Source organism: Pseudonaja textilis, chromosome 2 (assembly GCF_049901715.1).
Source record: "Pseudonaja textilis isolate UNSWEBS1 chromosome 2, rPseTex1.2, whole genome shotgun sequence".
Classification (NCBI taxonomy): Eukaryota; Metazoa; Chordata; class Lepidosauria; order Squamata; family Elapidae; genus Pseudonaja; species Pseudonaja textilis.
Window position 1 is genome coordinate 153,785,441 of NC_141991.1, and position 22,513 is coordinate 153,807,953.

Sequence of the window (22,513 nt, forward strand, 5' to 3'; positions counted from 1 at the left end):
ATTATAATTAATCAAATATTTTACTATAATATCAATAACTATGTTTTTGCTCTGTTAATATATCTAATATATCTTATCATTGTCAATCTTTATTTTCCAACCATTGATAAAATAAATCCCATATCATATAATATTCAGTTTGTTATTTTCTTTAATTGCCAAAGTTAATCTATTCATTTCTGCACATTCTAGTATTTTCTTAATCACATTGTCTTCTATCGGAATCTTCTAGCTTTTCCAGTGCTAAGCAAATACTAGCTGCAGTTAATACGTGTATAATCAGGTATGCTTTTTCTTTACTATAAGTCTCAGGTATCATCCCCAGTAAAAATATTTCACGTTTTAAATCTATGTGTTGCTTTATCATCTTTTCCAACCATGTATGTATTTTAGTCCAATATCTTTTAGCATGTCCACCACATATGTTCCGGGTGGCTGATGACACTTCCAATATTTAGCTGATTTATCTTTAAACATCTTTGCCAGCCATGCCAGTGCAAGGTAACATTCGTAGAACATCTTATACATATTTTCTTTATATGCTGTTGACATTATTTTGTAATTCCTATCCCATAGCTTCTGCCATTTATCTAATTCTGTAGTATGGCCAAAGTTTTTTGCCCATGCTATCACTGTCTCTTTCACTTCTTCTTCTAACTTGACACCCAAGAGATAACTATACAATTTCTTATTCAGTTTTTCCTCTGTTCCTGTTAATATTTTATCCGTCAATTCTTTATAAAAGCCCTCTGTTTTAAACATCTTTTTCATATCTAGTATATGATGCGTATATGAATACCAAAGCATATCAATCCATTGTTCATTCAATTCTTGCTTGGTTTTGAGCTCACCCTTTTCATTCAAAATGTCTTTACATGTCTAACAATATTTCCCATTTTGATAATATTTGGATGTTATGTCTCACCTGTGCAAACGAAGTGGGAAGTCCAGATTTCCAAATGAATATAAACAAGCAAACAAGTCCAGTAATGACAGGGTTAAATTCCTTGAGCTGAGAAAGTTCTTGGCAGTCTCACACAAGCTGTCTGCCAAGTCCGACAATAAAGCAGGAATATAAATCCCAAGCTGTCGCCACACACAGGATCTTCCGAAGCTTCTCTCACTAATTAACACGTTGTCCCGAACAAATTCTCAGAGCGAACACACCCACTTTTATTCCTTGTGGGGCGTGTCAGTCCCTTATCTCAGTCTCTGATTCGTCCTTTCTTTCTGCGTTGCAACTCGCACTTTTTCCTGCGCCGTTGCCTCGCATCAAGCCAGCATTCCTCAGTCAGAGACTCTGATACGCCCTCCTGGTTATCTGCCGACACCTGAGGCACAATCAGGGAGGAAGGTCTGTCTGAAGAGGAAAGTCCTGGGGAGGAAGGCAACTCCAAATCCTCTAACAAAGCAGGCTCAAACCTCAGAGCCAAATCCTCCTCTTCCTCATTGCCCAAGTCTTCGTCCTCTAGCAAAGCAGGCTCAAACCTCAAAGCCAAATCCTCCTCTTCCTCATTGTCCAAATCTTCGTCCTCTAGCAAAGCAGCTCAAACCTCCGAGCCACAACATTTGGATATACAAGTGCTTCTATTGTCGAAAGCCAGGCGGGGATCTTCAGTTAGTATTGTTCTTTAGTTTTCTCCCATATTAACAATAAAGCATCTATTTTTTTTATTAACTTAGGTCCTGTTTCTAATGGATCTTCTAATATAAAATCATCTGCAAATGCCTGTAGTTTATATTTTTCCTTTTTTATTTCCATACCCTTTATCTCCTCATCTTGTCTGATATTTCTATTTAATACCTCTAGTGTCAATGTAAATAACAGTGGCGACAAGGGACATCCTTGCCTTGTTCCCAGGGTGGGATTCAAATTTCTTAACAACCGGTTCTGTGGGCATGGCCTGATTTGTGGGGTGTGGCTTGGTGGTCATGTGACTGTCAGTGTGGCTTGCTGATTGGGCATTGCTTGGTGGTCATGTGACTGGCTGGGCATGGCTTGTATGTAAATATTGTAAATGTTTATGTAAATATTTAATTTTTTATAAAAATGAGCAACTTTTACCCAAAATCAGACAAAGCAAGCAAGCAGATTGAGTTGGTCAGAGAATCACAGATTCATACAGATATCTATCTATCTGCCATCAGCTAGCTCAGTCTGTCACAGAAAATTTGCTTGCAAGCAAACTCACAAAATTAATTCACAAAACACCATGTATGTAAATATTCAATTTTTTATTTAAAAAAGAGCAACTTTTACCCAAAATCAGACAAAGCTGGCAGGCTGATTGAGTTGTTCACAGAATCATTCAGTGATCTATCTATCTGCCATTGGCTAGCTCAATCTGTCACATAAAATTTGCTTGCCATGAGTCTGCACTGAATAATAGAACCTTCAGTCCTAAGAGAGGTTTGGCTGTGCTTAAAAGCAGAGACGAATATCTAAAGACTAGCTAGAAAGCAAGAAATCCAACCATTTCTTGTTTCCTAGCTAATCTAAATCTCCTGGCACAGCAGAACAGATGATGGTTGTTATGTCTTGGGAACCGGTTGGGGCTCCAACCGGGTCCGCGCTTTAAGTAGGTTCAACAACTGTTCCTATTGGCTGGCGCCGTTTGACAGCCGGCTATATAAAGCCGGCTGTCAAGCCAAGCCAGCCGTTGTTCGCTAGCTAGTCTGCCCGTTGGCTGGCAGACGCGACAACCACTGTTCCTTCAATAAACTTGTTAATTGCATGCCCTGGTCTAAGCCTCTCCTTCCTTCGAAATACAACACTGGCGACGAAGGTGGGATGTGAAGGCTAGCCAGGAGCATTTTCCCAAGGAACAGGAGCCTGTCATCGGAAGCCGCAGCCGCTTGCCGTTTGCTTACTGAGCCTCGGACCCAGCAGCCTGTCATCGCGAAGTGAAAGTGTTAGAACCGCTCAGGTTAGATCTGCCGCGGTTAGAGAAGGCCGGGCGCTGTCAGTGAAAGTCGCGACGGTTAGAGCACCACGGATAGTGAAAGTCGGGCGCTGAAGCCGCAGCCGCCCGCGCGCGCGGAAAAAAAAGGGCGCGAAAATTCTAACGGCTGTCACTGAGCTGCAGCCTCTAGAGCAAGCTACGGCGCTGAGAGCCTCAGCCGCCTCGATCACAAAAGGGCACTAATTACAGTAGCTGTCACTAAGTGAAGTCTCCAAGTGAAATTGCGAGCGCCTCAGCCGCCTCGCCAAAAAAAAGAAAAAAAAAATAATTATAATAAGAAAAAGGGCTCGAATTTTAAAGCGCTGTCAGTACAGCACCACAGGCACAGCCGCCTAACGCTCGCAAAAGAGCACGAAAATTCAAGCGCCTCAGAAAAGCCGAAGTCCTTGAGTGAGAATAGGGCACTGTAGCCACAGCCGCCAACGCCCTCAAGCAGCATCAATCCAAGACAACGAGCTCCCAGTGAGGTAGACCAGTCTACAAAGAGACTGAGGGGTCCAAAATGAATGTCAATTCAGTATTCCCCCCTTTCAGACCTGATGAGGAAAAGTGGGATTCGTATAAGAATCGCTTCAACCACTTTATCGATGCCATTGGACTGGCTGAAGCTTCGGAGCAGAGGAAGAAATCCTACTTCCTCAGCTACTGTGGGGCTGTAGTATACGACACCGCCACAGCACTCCTGGCCCCACGAGAAATCGGGAATGTCCCATGGGCAGAGTTGGTGGAAACGCTATCTAACCACTACTCACCAAAACCGTCTCAGATTGCTAGGCGCTTCGCCTTTAGGATGAGGAAGCAAGCCGAGGGGGAATCCATAAATCAATATATGGCAGCCCTGAGGACAGCAGCTCTACAATGTGAGTTCAAGAACTATTTGGACGACATGCTGCTCGACCAACTCGTCTGTGGGGTGAGGGATCTAAAACTCCAGAGGCGTTTGCTGGCTAGAAGAGACCTCAACCTCCCCCAGGCAGTTGAAGAAGCCTTAGCTGCAGAACTTGCAGCACAGTCCGCAGCTGAGATCCAGGGCACCGCTCCCAGACCCAGCACTTCCTCCGTACACTCTGAAGAAGCGGTTAGTGAGGATGACCCTGCAGAATACTCTGATGTGCATCGCCTCAAACCAACGAGACAGCCACAGGTAGGAGCGAGGCCAAGAAACAACAGTGGCCCAAAACAAACTCTTTTATGCTTGACCTGTGGAGGTTCCCATTCCCGGGCATCTTGCAGGTTCAGAAACGCCACCTGCCACAACTGCCACAAGAAAGGTCACCTCGCAAGAGTCTGCCAGGCAGCGCGCACCTCTCCACAAAGATCTCTTTCCTCTCCTGTTCCCCGAAGGCAAGTAGAAAAATGCCATACTTGTTACCAAGCCAACCACACACTTTACACCCCCAATAAAATTACACTTTCTGTCTTACTAGAAGGTAATCCCTGCCGCATGGAGGTAGACACTGGGTCAGCGCTCTCAATCATATCTTGGGACACGCTTAAGAAGATCCAGCCCAGACTGACAAAGAACCAGCTTCAAAAGTGCCATCTCACCTTGAGAGACTACCAAGGAAAGAACATCCCCGTCCTCGGGAAAGGCAAGTTTCTCGTGAAATTCCAAACCTTTAAAGGCCATTTGCCTTTAGTGGTTGTTAATGGTGCCCTCCTAGTCTTTTGGGGTTGGATTGGTTCCCTCTCTCGGCCTTAGTATAAAAGGAGTCCATGCTGTCTCAACTTCTGATGTTGACTCCTTATTCACAGACTTCTCTGACGTTTTTAGTAGTGAGTTAGGCTGCTATAAGGGCACTCCCATCTCCTTCTCAGTAGACCCACAGGCAGTCCCCGTTCGCTTAAAACCACGTAGAGTACCTTTCGCCATCCGCCCCAAATTGGACGCGGAACTAGACAAACTACTAAAACAAGGGGTGATAGAACCCACAGATTTCGCTAAGTGGGAGACCCCAATAGTCACCCGCTAAAAAAAGACGGTAATCTAAGAATTTGTGCTGACTACAAGACGTCAATCAACCGTTATCTACAGGTTAGCGCATACCCAGTCCCAGTCATTCAGCACCTGTTACACACATTCGAACCTGGCACCATTTTCGCCAAACTGGACATGTCACAGGCATACCAACAGTTCCCGTGGATAACCAAACAGCTGACTTACAGACCATAGTTACACACAGAGGGGCATTCAGATGTAAGCGTCTCCAGTTTGGCATAAGTGTAGCCCCAGGTATTTTCCAATCACTGATGGAGCGAATCCTCCAAGGTCTCCCCGGCGTAGTGCCATATTTCGATGACATCTTAGTCACAGCCAGGGACAGACCCCAACTCATCCAGAGAGTCAGGGCAGTATTAGAGAAGTTCAGGCAGCATGGCCTCAAACTAAAACGGGAGAAGTGTACCATCGCCACTAGACAGGTGGACTTTTAGGCTACAGGCTAGACGCCTCAGGCATCCACCCGGTGGAATCGAAAGTCAAGGCCATCCACGAGGCACCCACGCCTACCAACAAAACCGAGTTACAAGCCTTCCTGGGGTTATTGAACTTCTACGCTTCATTTCTCCCACACAAGGCGTCAGTTGCTGAGCCATTGCACAGACTCTTAGACAGAAACACACCATGGCACTGGGGACCCAAAGAAAACCAAGCATTTGTGGCAGTCAAATCTCTACTCACCTCTGAGGCTGTCTTAATACAATTTGACCAACGCCTTCCTTTGGTCCTAGCCGCAGACGCATCCCCTTTTGGGATAGGAGCTGTCTTAAGTCACAGGCTCCCCAATGGCTCCGAGGCACCAATTGCCTTCTTTTCAAGAACCCTTTCAGCGACTGAGCGTAATTACAGCCAGGTTGATAAGGAGGCCTTGGCTGCAGTAGCAGCAGTCAAAAAATTCCACGAATTTCTATTCGGACACCAATTCGAACTTATTACTGATCACAAGCCGCTTTTAGGATTATTATCAGGGGAAAAGCAAACCCCGCAGATATTGTCGCCTAGAATGACCAGATGGACCTTATTCCTGGCGGCTTACTCGTACAAACTGGTCTATCGTCCCGGAAAAAATCTAAACCACGCTGATGCCCTCAGCCGCTGCCCCTTGCCAGCCCCAGTCGAGGACCCAGCTCCTGTGCATGCCATTTTTGATGTAAACGAACTCAAGCTGCCGGTGACTGCAGACGACATAGCATCACATTCCAAGAAGGACAGAACAATCGCCCAGGTTCTGGACTGGGTAGGGAGGGGGTGGCCGGAAACTAACTATTCAGTTGATTTCGCCCCATTTAAAACTCGCCAGCTAGAGCTCTCTAAGTTGCAGGGATGCCTATTGTGGGGTACCAGAGTGGTCATACCAACCACCCTTCGCATACCCGTCTTGAAGATGCTGCACGAGGGCCATCCAGGAATCGTGCGGATGAAGGCGTTAGCTCGGTTACGCCTGGTGGCCCGGGATGGACGATCAGATCGCCAAGTGGGTGAGCTCGTGTCGACCCTGTCAGGAATCTAGGGCAGCCCCGCCAACCGCCACACCCACAAAGTGGGAAAGTGCCAATGCCCCGTGGTCACGGCTTCACATCGACCTGGCCGGGCCAATGCACGGCAAGACCTTCTTGGTGGTCGTGGACGCCTATTCAAAATGGATAGATGTGGCCTTACTTCCCACGACCACCACACAGGCAGTTGTTAAAGCCCTGACTCACCTTTTCGTAACTCACGGGCTCCCTGACACACTGGTCTCCGATAATGGCCCCCAGTTCACCTCGAACGAATTTAGTAGGTATGTCACCAATCTAGGCATCAGACACGTCTTCACGGCACCCTTTCACCCCGCCAGCAACGGGTTGGCTGAAAGGGCAGTCAGATCAGCCAAGGAGGCGTTAGCCAGGTTCGGCCAAGTGGATTGGCATTCTAAACTGTCTCAATTCCTCCTAAGCCAGCATACCACACCGTGCACAGTTACGAACAAATCCCCGGCTGAGCTGCTGATGGGGAGATGCCTGAGGACTACCTTAGACAGGCTGCACCCCCACTACTGTCCAGACTCCCCTTTGGGGTCTGACAGTCTGGCCAGGAATTTCGCAGTTCAGGACCTAGTGTTTGCTAGGAACTACGCGGGGGACCCACTGTGGGTGGCTGGGAAGGTCGTGGCTGTCACAGGTCCGAGATCTTATCGGGTCCAACTTGAAGACGGTCGTGTGTGGCGAAGACACCTGGACCAGCTGCGGAGACGACGGAGCAGCCTGACCGGCCCAGACCCGTCTCCACCAGATGAGTCGCGGGCGCCACTCCAAGGTCCAGCTAGTGATCCCCAGAGTGGTCACCCTTCACCAACGGAGCAGAGGGAGCAGGCAGTAGACCGGGACTGCCAGCCGGGAGCACCACCGTTTATCCCCAGCGAAGGCAGAGACTTTTCCTGGCTCCAGTTCCTGCGCCGAGCCCTGTTCGCCCCCTGCGTACCCTGACCAGGGGTCTGCGAACTTGTCTTCGCCAATGACTCTCCTGAGTTACGCTCGGGTCGCCAACACAGACCACCGGCGTATCTCAAAGACTATATGTGTTCCCATCTAGGGGAAGGGGTGTTATGTCTTGGGAACCGGTTGGGGCTCCAACCGGGTCCGCTCTTTAAGTAGGTTCAACAACCGTTGCCTATTGGCTGGCGCCGTTTGACAGCCGGCTATATAAAGCCGGCTGTCAAGCCAAGCCAGCCGTTGTTCGCTAGCTAGTCTGCCCGTTGGCTGGCAGACGCGACAACCACTGTTCCTTCAATAAACTTGTTAATTGCATGCCCTGGTCTAAGCCTCTCCTTCCTTCGAAATACAACAATGGTCAGGGGGAAAAAGGAAAAATAGCAATTTAGCAGGCATGTTTGCTGGGTAAGGAGTGAGTGGGCAGGGAGGGTTCCCATGGGCCATGTGGGCAGCGCAGCCTTGTGTGTCTGCACAGCCTGGATTAATTGCTTTGGGGGATGCTTTGGGGGTTAGATTTCTCTGTGGCCCACCAAAATTTTCTCATGGCCCACCAGTGGGCCACAGACCACTGGTTGATGACCGCTGGTCTATTTTGTCGAATGCCTTGCTGAAGTCTAAGTATATTATGTCCACAGTATTTTGCAGGCCTACTAAATTTAGTCACTATGTTGAAAAATGAAATAAAATTGGTTTGGCATGATCTGTTTTTAACAAACCCGTGCTGACTTCTAGATATTACTTTACTCGTTTCTAGATGTTGGCAGATCTGTTTTTTTATTATCTTTTCCATATCTTCCCAGGTATTGATGCTGATTGGTCTGTAGTTTCCTGGGTCAGGTTTTTCTCCTTTTTTGAAGATGGGAACCACATCAGCTCTTTTCCAGTCCTCTGGTAGTTTCCCAGTGCTCCAGGATTTTTGAAAAATGTGATACAGTGGTTCTGAGATGATATCTGCCAGCTTCTTCAGAACCACAGGTGGTATTCAACAGATTCGCACCAGTTCAGGCGATTTGGCATGGGTCACCGAACCGGGGGTGACCCCTGGCTGGCCACGCCCCCAACTTGGTCGCCAAGTTACTCACTTGCCCCAGTCACTCTCCTAGCTTTGCCTACCATGTGGTGGCCATGGTGCAGCAGTCCTGGGACATCTGCCCACCTACCTGCCCTCCCAGAGCACACTTTCTTCCTTCTCCTGGCTGACATGCCTCTCCCAGCCCAGCCCGGCCAGCCAGCAGGTGACCAGCTGCCCCTTTTTCAGTGCAAGAAGCCTGCCCCAACCAGCTGACTGCTCTCCTCCTCCTCGGCCATACAGAACAAACAGGCAGAGAAGGAGGGAAGCAGCCGTCCAGTTGCACTGAAAAAGGGGCAGCTGCAGACCAAAAAAGAGTCTCCTCCAGCCACCTCTTTCACAGTGCAAGAAGCCTGCCCCAGCCTGGCTACTGCTGTCGTCCTCCTCGGCCATACAGGCAGAGAAGGAGGGGAGCAGCTGGGCGGTTGCACTGAAAAAGGCAACTCTTTTTCAGTCTCCAGCTGCCTCTTTTGGAGTTCTGCATCACTCCGCTTGGGCTTGCTTTAAGCGGGCTCTGTGGGGTGGACCTGCATGGCCAGAATGCTGTGGTGGTGGTGCATTGGAGAAGTGGAACAAAGCTGCTGTAAGAAGCCTATAGCTGCCACGTGTTTTTTTCAGTGCAGAGGAAGGAAGGTTAGGTTTCAGGCAGTCAGGAAAGCTGCCTAGCCCAGAGCTGCTGGTGGGGGGGGGGGGCGAGGCTGCAGCACATGCCTCGCTTGAATTTCCCAGCCCCAAAAGCAGGCGGGGAGGAAGTCCCGCCTACAGCCCATTTGTTGGACCTGGAAGCCTTGCCTGCCAGCTTTTTTGTTCAATGCGGGACCAGATACTGGCCAGGAAGAACCCTCGTTATGAGCTACACTGCTGGGCACTTGGAAGCATGTGTGTGTGTGTTTATTTCAGGTGGGTCTCCTCTCCTAGCTTTAGAAGCAGAGAGGGAAGGAGGAAGGGAAGGGATAGAAAGAGAGGAAAAGAGAGAGAGGGAAACAGAGAAGGAGAGAAAGAGGGAGTGAGGGAAAGAGACAGAGAGAGAAAGAGAGAGAGAAAGAAAGGGAGAGGGAGAGAAAGAGAAGAAAGAAGAAAGAAAAGAAAGAGAAAAGGGAAAGAAAGAAAAAGAGAGAAAGAAAAGGGATAGACAAAGAAAGATGAGATGGAAGGAAGGGAGAGAAAGAGGGAGGGGGGGAGAAAGTGAATGAGATATATGGCTGAATTGATGGATGGATAGATAGATACATGGAAGGAGGGAGGGAGAGAGAAAAAAAGGAGAGGAAGGAAGGACACAAACCCTGGCTTCAGAAGATTCTGAAAGAGCACAGCAATCTAGGGCTGGAAGGGAACTCGGAGGTCATCTTCTAGTCCAAGGGTCTTCAAATTTGAGAGCTTTTAAGACTTGTGGACTTCAACTCCCATATTTCCTGAGCTAACATGATTGGAGGAAGAATTCTGGGAGTTGAAGTCCACAAGTCTTAAAGCTGTCAAGTTTGAAGACCCCTGTTCTAGTCCAACCCCCTGCTCCAGGAGGAGATCCTTAAAGAATCATAGAATAGCAGTTAGAAAGAACCTTGGAGGCCATCTAGTCCAACCCTCTGCTCCAGCAGGAGACCTTATATCATCTGGAATCTGGATTATTTTGGTGCCTCTAACAGAGAGGAAAATTGGCAGAGGAGTTTACTAGGACAAGGCTGCCATGCAGAGGAAGGCAGAGATAGTTCTTCACTTATAACCACAATTGAGCCCAAAATTTTGGTTGCTAAGCAAGAGCATTGTTAAGTGAGTTTCACCACATTTTACTCAATCCATGATATCTCCTGGGTCTAATGGTCAAGTGCAGACTAGGGAAATAAATCTGAAGGTGTGTGTAATGTTCTAATGTACAGAAGTTATAGTTAAATGTGTAGCAGAAAGTGGACTATGTATTTTTCCAAACACAATGAGGTTGAATGTGTATAGTTTTTAGAAGAACGCTCTCTCTCTCGCTCTCGCTCTCTGTACATGCACATACAGTATATGTAGTAGATAATGTATTTTTATGTGTGCCTTTACACACACTATACTGTGTAATATGTATGTACGCATATGGCATATGTACATAGGATTACATAGTGTATTTTGGATGTTCAGTAATAGTAAATAAATAGAGAGGGAAATTGTATTTCTTTGAAGCCAGGCAAGGCACCCCTTGACATGAGTGACGTCAAGTTGGCCATGCCGACACAGTCACATGACCAAGACACATCTACCCAGTTACATGACTACCAAGCCACACCCACCAGGGGTGGGATTCAAATTTCTTAACTGGTTCTGTGGGCATGGCTTAATTTATAGGTGTGGCTTACTGGCTGGGCATGGCTTGGTGGTCAAATGACTGGCTGGGTGTGGTCATGTGACTGTGTGGGCGTGACCAACTCAATGTCTCTCACATCAAGGGGTGCCTCGCCCCTCCCCCCCAGCCATTCTTTGTCACACCCAGCCTCAACTTTATAGTTCTGTAAAAATGTTCACCATTTTTTGACTTTATTATCTACGTACTATAGATGTACTTTCATAGACCACTGAAAGGAGGAAATGGCTCACATGCTTTGCTCAAGAGTGTGATAGGCAACAGGCTTTTAAAGGGCTGCCAGAAAGAGGGGGGGCAATGTGTTTTCCAAAGCACCAGAAGGCAAACAAGAAGCAATGGATGAACAAAGAGAGAAGCAAACTAAGACTAAGGAGAAACTTCCTGACAGTGAGAACAATTGACCAGTGGAACTGCTTGCCACCAGAAGTTCTGGATGCTCCAACATTGAAGGTTTTATGAAAAGACTGGACAGCCATTTCTCTGAATGGTATAGGGTTCCCCCCCAGGGTCCCTTCTAAGTGTTATTCTGTTATTCTGACACCTTTTCCAAAACCTCTACTCAGAGTTTGGCATCCTCAGTTTTCCTGCGTGAGCAGGGGGTTGGACTAGAAGACCTCCATATCCCTTTCAACTCTGTTAAACACATATGTATATATGCTCTGGACTATAGACATGTAAACTCTGAAAAATATCTGGGTAAAAGAAAGGCAGTAAAATCACTCTAGGTGTAGGGACAGTGCAAAATATTAATATATGATAAAAAATGGTACAATTAAAAATAATAGCAGAGTTTTCTCTCTTTCCCCCTTCCTATTTCTTTTCTTTCTTTCTTCCTTCCTTCCTATTTCTTTTTCTTTCTTTCTCTTTCTCTCCCTTCCTCTTTCTTGCTATTCTCTCTCTCTCTCTCTCTCTCTCTCACACACACACACACACACACACACCCTTCTAACCCTGCTATTCTATGATTTTGTAAGGATCTCCTGCTGGAGCAGGGGGTTGGACTAGAAGATGACCTCCGAGATCCCTTCCAGCCCTAGATTGCTATGCTATTTCAGAGTCTTCTGAAGCCAGGATTTGTGTCCTTCCTTCCTCTCCTTTTTTCTCTCTTCCTCCCTCCCTCCGTCTATGTATCGATCCATCCATATATCTCATTCACTTTCTCCTCCCTCTCTCCCTCTCTTTCCTTCTTTGTCCCATCTCTCCCTGTCTTTGTCCATCCCTTTTCTTCCTTTCGCTTCCTTTCTCTTTTTCTTTCTTCTCTCTCTCTCTCTTGGTCTTCCCCCCTCTTGCTTCCCTCCTCTCTCTGTGTCTCTCTATGGCTCTCTCCCCCCACCATCTCTCTGTGTGTCTCTCTCTCTGTGTCTCTCTCCCTATCTTCCCCTCTCTCCGTGTCTCTCTCTGTGTGTTTGTGTGTGCATGTGTGTCTCAAAGACATGGCTGGACGAAGCCAGCAAGCTCTCCTTGGTGTTCTTTGCTACTTCTTTTCATTTCTTCTTTTTGGAATCTAGACTGGCTGAACAGTGATCCTTCTCCTCCTCTTCCTCCTCTTGTGACCAACGGCTGTGGTGGGGCAGGGGGGTTGCACACACGTGGGGACAGTCCTCAAGCGAGCAGCTGCCTGCTCCGCACCTGGGTGTTCTGTGCTTTGGCACTCACTTGAGGAGCGTCTCCCTGTGTGTGTGCACCCCCCAGGCCCCATCCCATCACAGCTGCCAGTCACAAGAGGAGGAGAAGGGTCTCCCAAAGGGACACTTCCACCGCGACTGGCGATTGTTGTGAACCAGTCTGGATTCCAAAACGAAGAAATGAAAGAAGTAGCGAAGAGCGCCAAGGAGAGCTTACTGGCTTGGCTCAGCCGCAGCTTTGAGGGAGACACAGAGGAGGGGAAGAGGGGGAGAGCGGGAGAGAGAGGTGGCAGTGCATCCTGGAAATGTGCCGGTGGTGGGGAATTTCCTTGGGCAGCTTTGGTGGCGGCGGCGGCAGAGCACACCAGAGCGTTCCCCCAGCTGGATCCAGCAACACCGGGGGGAGAAAGGGAACATTCTCTCCTGGGCAGTGTGGCCATGGCCTTGAAGTGGGGGGGTGCAGCCAGCTAGCTAGGTCATGGCGAAGCAAACCAGGCAAGCCTGGGGACAGGGGGGAGGGACAGCACAGCGGCCTAGGCAGGCCTGGGGAGTCGACTCGACCGGGGCTTGTTTGTAGGCTCACTCACTTAGGGAGATCAGGGCCATGGTGGAAAGCAAGCAGCAATGGCGGGTGAAGGCAGGTTAGCAATGGCAAGTGAGATGAGGAATGCCTGAGTGGGGCAAGTGAGTGGGCAGGAAGGGGCGGTGCCAGCCAGGGGCACAATTTACCAGTTCTCTGAACTGCGCAGAATCATAACAATCGGTTCTATTGAACCAGTTCGAACCGGTAGAATCCCACCCCAACACCCACCCAATCACAGGACCACCAAGCCACACCCACCAAATAAGCCACACCCACAGAATCAGTAGTAAAAAAAATTGAATCCCATCACTGTTTAGAACTCTGGGATGTAATCCATCAAGTCCCAGTGATTTGTATTCAAGATGAAACTTTTTTTGGCTTATTTTAAGAAAAATAAGCTTTTATTTTTAGTCTGTCTTTTACAGTTATGTTTTTGGTAGGTTGGACTACTGTTTCTTTTTGCATGAAGATTGAAACAAAGAATGAGTTAAGCAGCTCTGCTTTCTCTCTGTTGTCTGTTACTTGCTTGCCATCTTCTCTCTAATTAACCGACTATTTTCTTTATTTTTTTCTTGTTATTTATATGCTGGAAGAAACTTTTATTTTTGACTTTTGTTGCAAGTCTTTGTTCATTCTGAGCCTTTGCTTTCCTGACTTCGTCTTTGCAGATTCTGGCTATCTGCTGATATTCTGCCTTATTTGTGTGTCCCTCTTTCCATATTTTGTACCTGTCCTTTTTGTCTTTCAATTTGTCAGAGAGATTTTTGTGCAGCCATTCTGGTTTCTTCTTGGATTTCTTGTTTTTCTTTTTCACCAGTATTGTGCTGGTCTGGGCTTTTATATTTTTCAGAATTTCCCAAGCTTCTTGAGTTCTTTTCTCCTTAAGGATTTTCATCCAAGAAATATTTCCCAAGTTCTCTCTGAGTTTGTTAAATCAGCTCCTTGAAAATCTAGGACTCTGGTGTCATTGTGTTCTATTACTTGTGTTTGCGTTATGTTGAATTCTAGTATGACATAGTCACTCTCACCCAAGATTCCTGAGGTTTCAACACCCTTTATTACTTATTCTCTGTTTGTAAGAATTAAGTTCAATATGGCTGATAAACATGAGGGACATGGTGGCTCAGCAGCTAAGACACTGAGCTTGTTGATAAAAAATGATTGGCAGTTTGGCGGTTCGAATCCCTAGCACCGCCTAATGGAATGAGTTCCCATTACTTGTCCCAGCTTCTGCCATCCTAACAGTTCGAAAGCATGTTAAAATGTAAGTAGAAAAATAGGGACCACTTTGGTGGGAAGGTAACAGCGTTCCATGCACTTTTGGTGTTTAGTCATGCCAGCCACATGACCATGGAGACACCTTTGGACAGCGATGGCTTTTTGGCTTTGTAACAGAGATGAGCACCGCCCCCTAGAGCCAGAAACAACTAGAATGTATGTGTGAGGGGAACCTTTATCTTTACCTGTGGTTGATAAACAGATACAGTAAGAGCAGGTGAAAGAGGATATCTTGGTATAGATTGGACATCCTTTCTTCCATTTTCAGCAGCCTATATTAAACCGATACTTGTTCTGTAACAGCTTTGCCTATGTCACAATAGCTTCTAAGGATCATCAGTGCTCTTCATTTGGTCACCAAAAGATACTTCGGAGCATATAGGAGCATGAACCTAATGCCTGTTTGTAAAGGCTTGATTGCAGTTCTGTTTTCTGTGAATGCAGAGACAGTTGGGAGCAACTTTCAAAGCCCCACAAGCCTTGGGTAAAAATGTGTGCTTTATCAATATAAAAATAGGTGCTCATAGGCGCTTTCGTACATTCTAAAGATAGATTTACACATTTATAGAAAATGCACATTCTTTCCTTCTGTTATTTTCACTTTATGCTGCTTTTAATTACAGAAAGGCAAATGTTCTTCTGGAGACAAGACAAGTAGCTATGAAAATCTTTGAAGATTACACCGTTTCCTGGTACTGGATAATAATGTAAGCATAGGACTGAATAGCCCAGTTACTGTCATCTATAGAATGAATTTGGGGCCAAACTATCCCAAAAACAGAACATTGGAGAAATTAGAAAATGTATAAACTTGAGGTGGTTTATATGAGGATCTTCCTTAATTTAATCCATATCAACCTTACAAGGGAGGATTGACCTGAGATAACAACTGGCCCAAAGCCACTCAGTAAGCCAATTATCAAGCAAGATTTTGGGCTTGGGTTTCTTTGGCCTGTATCCAAAAATTTAACTTATTATACTAGCAGTCTTGGCACTCTGTCTTTGCTCTAGCTGAAGTAATGCTCCCTTGCCTGCCTATTTGTTCATTCCCTCGATTTAGGGGAGCATTCTGCAATGAACATTCATTTGTTTTACATAATTTACATTGTTTATCCATATCCATCCATATTGGCTTGTTTCACAACCAAATGTTTTAATTTATTTGGGATTTCATTTATTTGGGATGTGTAAATCAGACTACTGTAGTTTATTCAACTACTGTAGTTTATTCAACAAATCATGCGTTTAAAAATCCTGGTTTAGCATTAGGAATGACTGTAGCTATTTTATTAATTGATTCATAGAATCAATTAATTATATCAGTTATAATTGTAAATATCTGCATGGTAATGTAGCAAATGAGAAGTTACAGAAGAAATTAATAATTATTCCATATATATTTATGTAAATATAAGACAAAGAAACATGGAACAAAGAAGTTCATGTTAAAAATCTATGATGAAAATATAATATTCCCCTGAGCTTACATTTCTTGGGTACCTTTTCTTCTTTTAAATATGATATTTAGTTTTCAATGCAAGAACTATTTCAAGACTTTTTGTCTTCCATATGCAGAGGCCTCGTGATTTCCATGGTAGTCAGCCTTGTATTTATTGTTCTGCTCCGATTCCTGGCAGGGATCATGATTTGGGTGATGATTGTACTGGTGATCCTGGTGCTTGGATATGGTGAGTTAAATCAAGTCTTGACTGATGGGTTATGGCAAAAGTCTACTAGAAATTCTCATTCTCAATCTGGAGATTTAGTTTAGAGGTGGATAGTATGTAGACTTCCAAATATAGACTTCTAAAATATTCCAAATCATCATAATTGTGAGCTAACCATGATGAGCTGCTGGAGGCTGGAGTTAACAGTATCTAGAAGACTATACATTAATGAGGTACCCATGGCTGATTCTACAGATAAGTCTTCAGTTGTACTGGTGGAGAATTCTGAGAGTTGTAACATAACATATCTGAAAATGTCAGATTGGGGAAAATTCTGCTAAGCCTTTATATACTATGTCTATGTGAATTTGCTTTCTGTATCTTTAATCACCGCTCCACATTTAGGCTGCAATACTATAGGTATAAAGTAATGAGAATGTTAAACCTTTCGCAAAACCTTTTCTCTGGCTTTTCCAACTCCTGATTTTGTCTTCCAGGGATATTTCATTGTTATATGGAATATGCTCATCTGAAAGGACAGACTGGTTCTGATGTCTCCTTGATGGAACTTGGATTCCAGACAGATTTTCGTGTCTATCTCCATCTGAAACAAACTTGGTTAGCTTTCAGTGAGTTCCTTTTCGAGTATACTACTTAGTGACATGGCCTTTTTATTGAGCAGTCCTAGAAGCTATTTAAAAATTGGAGATCTCTTCAAACTTTCAGACAGATAAAAGTGTATTCTGAATAGTTCTAAGAATTTTTCTAGTTTGTGTTTTTATCTTGCTCAGTAAATGCTGTACAGGACAGGAATCATGTCATTCCCTCTTTTTTTTTTTGATCCAGTGATCATCCTATGCATTATGGAAGTTATCATCATCCTACTGCTTATCTTCTTGCGCAAGAGAATCCTCATTGCCATTGCACTGATCAAGGAAGCTAGCAGGTGAGGCTAACTTGGACTCTTCTATTCTTGGAAATGTCATCCACAACCATCCCCTCAGTTTTATAGTTCTCAAGAATTGGCTTGCTATTCTTGTCTAACTCTATTCCCATTGGAAAATCGTGTAGATCTGTACAGCATCAACAAACAAAAGAGAAAACTCTAAATTGAGAATAATTCTCTCTTTTTGCAAAGGAACAAACTGATTGTCTATCTCAAATACTGTATAAAACATTCTTTTTATTCATTTCTTCCAGAAGAGTTAAAAGTATGCAGATACAATATATACTCCTTGAATAGAAACTGTTAACTATCCTGGATATACCATAGGTTAACTATGGATATACTATACTATAGATGAATATAAGTAAAACCAAGTCCTAATGTAGCCAAAGAACAAACAAGGCTTTATTGTGGCTGGCTATACTAAGTCACTAGAATGGAATCATGTGCTTTTTCTTTCTCCCCATTTCCCATCCCTGTTGCAGGGCTATCGGACACATCATGACATCACTTTTGTTTCCTCTGTGTACTTTCTTTCTGGTGTGTCTCTGCATTGCTTACTGGGCTAGTACTGCTGTGTATCCTTCCTCAATTTTTCTTTCTTTCCTGGGGAAAGAAATAATATGAAGAGGATAGGTTGCAATAACAACAAATAACCAACTTCTCAGATGTTCATCTCAGGCAAGCAAAAGTGGCATTTTTATTACTATAATGAAAAGTTCCTTGACTGCTTCTAGTTTCTTGTCTACCTCTAATGAAGCTGTCTACAAGGTGTTTAATGATACAGAATGCCAATATGCTGGAACAACTTGCAAACCAGAGGTAAGGAACTTAAAATAATTAACTAGTGAAAATATTTTCATTCAAGCTGTTTAGAAACCACAAGAATATAGCAGTCCACTTCCTGCTAAATGTGTGACAGATCTTCTTGCAAGGGCCTCAGATGAGGCTCACTCCTTCCAGTCCAGTTGACACCTTGCTTTGAAGAGTCTGAGTCAAGCAGATTTCCCTCCTATTCCAGAAAATGGGATGTTCAAAGACTATGTTTGTACTTAGGGAAAGATAACTTAGGGAAAGATAAGCAAGTATGCACTGTTTTCCTTTAGCAAGTATAAACATGAATTTATAGGAGAATTAGCTCTATGCCCTTGTTCATTATTTTAAATTACTTTTTGAAAGGCAAAAGAAAAGGAATAATTTCTCATATAATGTATTAATAATTGATGCATTCTGGACATTCTAGAAAGCCAAATTTCACAATTCACAAGGCAAAATGTCTGTTCTGCCCAGATTTTTGGAAGTCTGCATATATACTTAGAGAAAAAAAATAGAAAAGCAACATTATTTTCAAGTAAGACATTTTAATGGAACTTTAACAAATAACAATTTTCTTCCTTCTTTTAGACCTTCAGTACTTCCAACGTCACCAAGCTATGCCCAGGAGCACGTTGTCGCTTTGCCTTCTATGGTGGTGAGACTGCCTACCACAAGTATCTCATCGTCTTTCAGATTTTCAATATTTTCATGTTCTTTTGGCTGGCTAACTTTGTCATTGCCTTGGGCCAAGTCACACTTGCTGGAGCCTTTGCATCATACTACTGGGCTTTTAAAAAACCTGATGATATGCCAGCATTTCCCCTCTTCTCCTCCTTTGGTCGAGCACTCAGGTAAAGGGACTGGGGTGCAGAGGAAAAAAAGATCCATTTGTCTGGATATCAACAATGTTTACCTTTTGGAGGAATAGGAAATTGTTATTAGGGACCACTAAATTTACTAAAAAGATTGGTCTGAGTTTAGTATAAAATTCTTTGCAATTTGGATAAGATGAGGTGGCAAGGTGTTCTTTGCTTTGTGATTTAGAAAAGAGGCTGATTTCTGAGATGCTAGTATTACAACTGAAATTGATATTAGGCTTATTCAGGCCAATTAGATTCCCTTGGATGAAAAGTGCTGCAGTTTTCTTTGTGAGAGCAGACTCAACATGATCACAGGTAGTTTCAAAAACTTCTGAAAATTTGAAGAAGCTTCTGCAAAAGAACTCTCCTACAAAGGCTTCCTACAAATAAATCTTTTCTGGACCTGATAAGTACTGCTCTTAAGCACAGTAATTCCCACAGCCAGAAGAGACTCCAGTGAAGAAATATGTTATCTTTTCTTTAAGAAAAAGTGCACAGGTGTGTTGCAGCCTTCACTAGTCCAATTTCTGTGCTGCTGTTTTCTCCCTGCAGGTATCACACAGGTTCACTGGCCTTTGGATCCCTAATTCTTGCCATTGTCCAGGTCATTCGAGTCATTCTGGAGTACTTGGATCATAAACTAAAAGGTATTGACCCTTTCTATTGACAAAAACTTTCAGGCATTTCTTTTGTAAACTTACCCAAAGGGATGGTGCTGTTGTGGTTTGTGGGGTGTTAGATTTTTTAAATTTTTATTTTGATCTTTGTTGTAGCATTCTGTAGCAGCTTAAGACCTATAAGAATTTTGCACTGTAGATGGGTGGGTGGGTGGGTGGGTGGATGGATAGATAGATAGATAGATAGATAGATAGATAGATAGATAGATAGATAGATAGATAGATAGATAGATAGATAGATAGATAAACCAGAGGAATGTGTGACTCTAATGTAAGAGAGAAAATAATAAGAACTTTCTCCTGTTCTGTTTTGCAATCCATTAGCTTCTGAGAATATGTTTGCCAAGTTCCTTTTGACCTGTTTAAAATGCTGCTTCTGGTGCCTGGAGAAGTTCATCAAGTTTTTGAATAGAAATGCATACATTATGGTGAGGAATTCAAGCATCTGTGACTTATTTAGGGCATTATTGCAGATTTCTAGATGCTCTGCACAGTAAGGGAAATGTTCTAAATACTTAGTCATATCTTTGGCAAAAGTTGCAAGTTTTCCTTTAAATTCTTTATTACTCATTAAAACATTTAAAGTAGACTTGGCTGCCAAATGCAGCCAAATGCTCATCCTGATCATTTGTGTAGTGCATTTACTTGTCCTGATGATGCCATGCCAATGCTGTAGCAGTTATTCATCATTCTTAGTACTGGTTTTAGATGAAAATGCTAATTACCCATTCACATTTATTCTGTATTGATTGTTATTGTGAAGTTGATTGTGAATCATGAAGTTCTTGTGAATTTCAAGAACTGAATAAGGGGAGAGGCATCTGAAGGAATAAATTGGGGGCCTGATAGAGTAGTTGGAGCCCCTTGGTGCCAGGGTTATTAAATAAAGATCTTTTTAAAGCTAGCTGAGTTGGGGGGCTGGGACATGATGGGAAGAAGATCAGGGCTAACAAACAAGATAAGGGATCAAGGCGAGTACAGTGTATTTTTCTTCTTATTCTCTTCCCTTCACATCCCCCAAAGTCATGTACAAATTTTGTTTGTTTGTTTGTAACATTTATCATGGCATTGATACTGCCTTAATATCTGTATTATATATGCCCTTTTCTGGCTCTAAGTAATCATGTCTTTGTTAAAAAAAAAAGAATGTTCTTCAATAGACTTTTTTTTCCCCTTTGGCAATTTGCCTAGATTGCTATTTATGGTACCAATTTCTGCACTTCTGCCAGGAACGCCTTTTCCTTGCTCATGAGGAACATAATCAGGTGAGGGCCTGGAAGCTGCTTTTGGTTTTATTATTCTGTTTGGAAGAGCTTGGCAAGTTCTTTATTGTTAGATTTAGTAGCTGAAACTCCATGATAAACTGGTAGAAAGATTATCATTTAAATGTGCTGTGGCAGTGGGCATTCTGTATGGTAGTGCTCACCTTGTAGACTCCCAACTGGGAAAGAGTACAGAAATATGAATTCCTGTGTATATGAATGCATCCAAGTTTTCTTGATTGTCACTTGGCAGAATGAGATGGATGACATATAAATATAATACATAAATAAATTGTATCATCTGCTCTAATTATGAAATATTTATATATTTTATTGTTTACATTGTATAGTTTACAGCAATTCTTATAAATCTAAACTTCATATTTTTTAAATGGAAAGTGGCATGAAAATGCTGTAAAAATTTATTCCTGCAAACAGAAATTTATTATGAAAAAATTATAAGGTGTGCTCAGTTTGAATCAGATATTTGACCATATTAAAATGTTTGTTTTGTTTACCTATGATCAAAACAGGGGTCCCCAACCTGTGGGCTGCAGCCCACTACTGCTCTGCAGCCTATTCGCAACCAAGCCACGTGAGCGCTCAGGGCCTCACTCATCTAGCATCACAGGTGCTTGTGGCCCCACTTGCACTAGCACCTCTGATGCTCATGGCCCCACTTCTGCGAGCATCTCTGGTGGTCACATCCCCACTCGTGTGAGCATTGCAGGCATTCGTGCCCACTCACACAAGCATCTCTGGTGTTCATGGCACCACTCTTGCGATCAACAGGTACTCCACACATACCTGCTGCACCTGCAAAACCATCCCCTCTTTCCCCCCTCCCCCTGGGCCATCCATCCAGAAAGGTTGGGGAACTCTGGTCTAAAATAAAAGGTTTCTTTTAATTGAGCTTGACTTCATGGTCCTTTTCTTTCTTTCTTTCTTTTTTTTTGAACAATTTTATTTGGGTTTTCACAAAACAAAAGAAATATAAAACATCTCTTTTTAGTGAACACATGGTTCCAGGTTTTCACATCTCTGTACAGATATAATCAGTTACATATTCATCTTTCATCTTCAATTTCATATCTTATCACTACTTTATATATTCTTTATTAATTTTTCCCTCAAATACTTCCCTCAGGCTTATTTTATAGCTTTCTCATTCATTTCTAAATCTATTACATATCCTTTTCATAAAGTTCGTATCTTCATAATAATTATACTTATACTTTTATCTGTCCTGTTTACAATTTCATTACCTATCCACATTTCAAACATTACAAAACAAGTTTTCCCCTATAGTTGCCAATTAGAGTGTGTCACATTTATATCTTACAGTTAGTTCCCTTCCCATTAAACATTCTACTTTTAAATTATCCCATTAAACAATTATAACATTCCTCACCTAATCGCTATATTATAACATAAATCCCTTTTTAATCAGATTCCGCATGGTATTTCTCCTTTAAATTACCTCTAAACAATTTTAAAATTCAATGAAAAACAATAATAATCAATTCAAATTCATCCTAGAAACTGTTATTAATCTCCTTACAGTCCTTCTAGTATACATTAATATATTCAATTATGTTTTATATGTTTTCATATTTTATTTAATCTGTTATCAGACATTCCATTGAATAGCAATAAAAATTTAATCTTCCATTTTAATTGCATATTTCTGTTTTCTGCATAATTTATTATTTCTAATATATTCATTCAATCACATGTCACCATGCAGAATTCTCTATCTTAATTATATTAGCAGCCATTGTCTCTATGTCTATCAAACTATTTCCTTTAATTCTTGTTCATTTCTCATATTTCTTTATTTTCTGATTCTGTTTCTTGTAACTTCTTTTCCCTTTATTTTCCCTTTTTTTTCTCCTGCCAATTTTTGTCCTCCTCCGTCTTTAATGCTTCTTTCTGTAATCCTCCTTTCTGCTCTTTTCT

The 22,513-nt window shown here is 43.2% G+C and overlaps 1 protein-coding gene across 7 annotated transcripts in view; it reads left to right on the forward strand.

The window, feature by feature from the left end:
• The window catches only part of SLC44A2 (solute carrier family 44 member 2 (CTL2 blood group)), a 235,826-nt gene that overhangs the window by 190,931 nt on the left and 22,382 nt on the right, over positions 1–22,513 (forward strand). For all 7 annotated transcript variants that reach the window (XR_003375550.2, XM_026716836.2, XM_026716835.2 and 4 more), the window contains exons 9-18: positions 14,950–15,033; positions 15,902–16,014; positions 16,491–16,622; positions 16,840–16,939; positions 17,425–17,517; positions 17,677–17,761; positions 18,344–18,606; positions 19,168–19,262; positions 19,617–19,720; positions 20,484–20,557. Coding sequence is in view for 6 of the 7 variants with exons in the window: in XM_026716836.2 (XP_026572621.1) it covers positions 14,950–15,033; positions 15,902–16,014; positions 16,491–16,622; positions 16,840–16,939; positions 17,425–17,517; positions 17,677–17,761; positions 18,344–18,606; positions 19,168–19,262; positions 19,617–19,720; positions 20,484–20,557 (1,143 nt within the window). In the remaining variant the exon portion in view is untranslated. The remainder of the gene's footprint in view (positions 1–14,949; positions 15,034–15,901; positions 16,015–16,490; positions 16,623–16,839; positions 16,940–17,424; positions 17,518–17,676; positions 17,762–18,343; positions 18,607–19,167; positions 19,263–19,616; positions 19,721–20,483; positions 20,558–22,513) is intronic.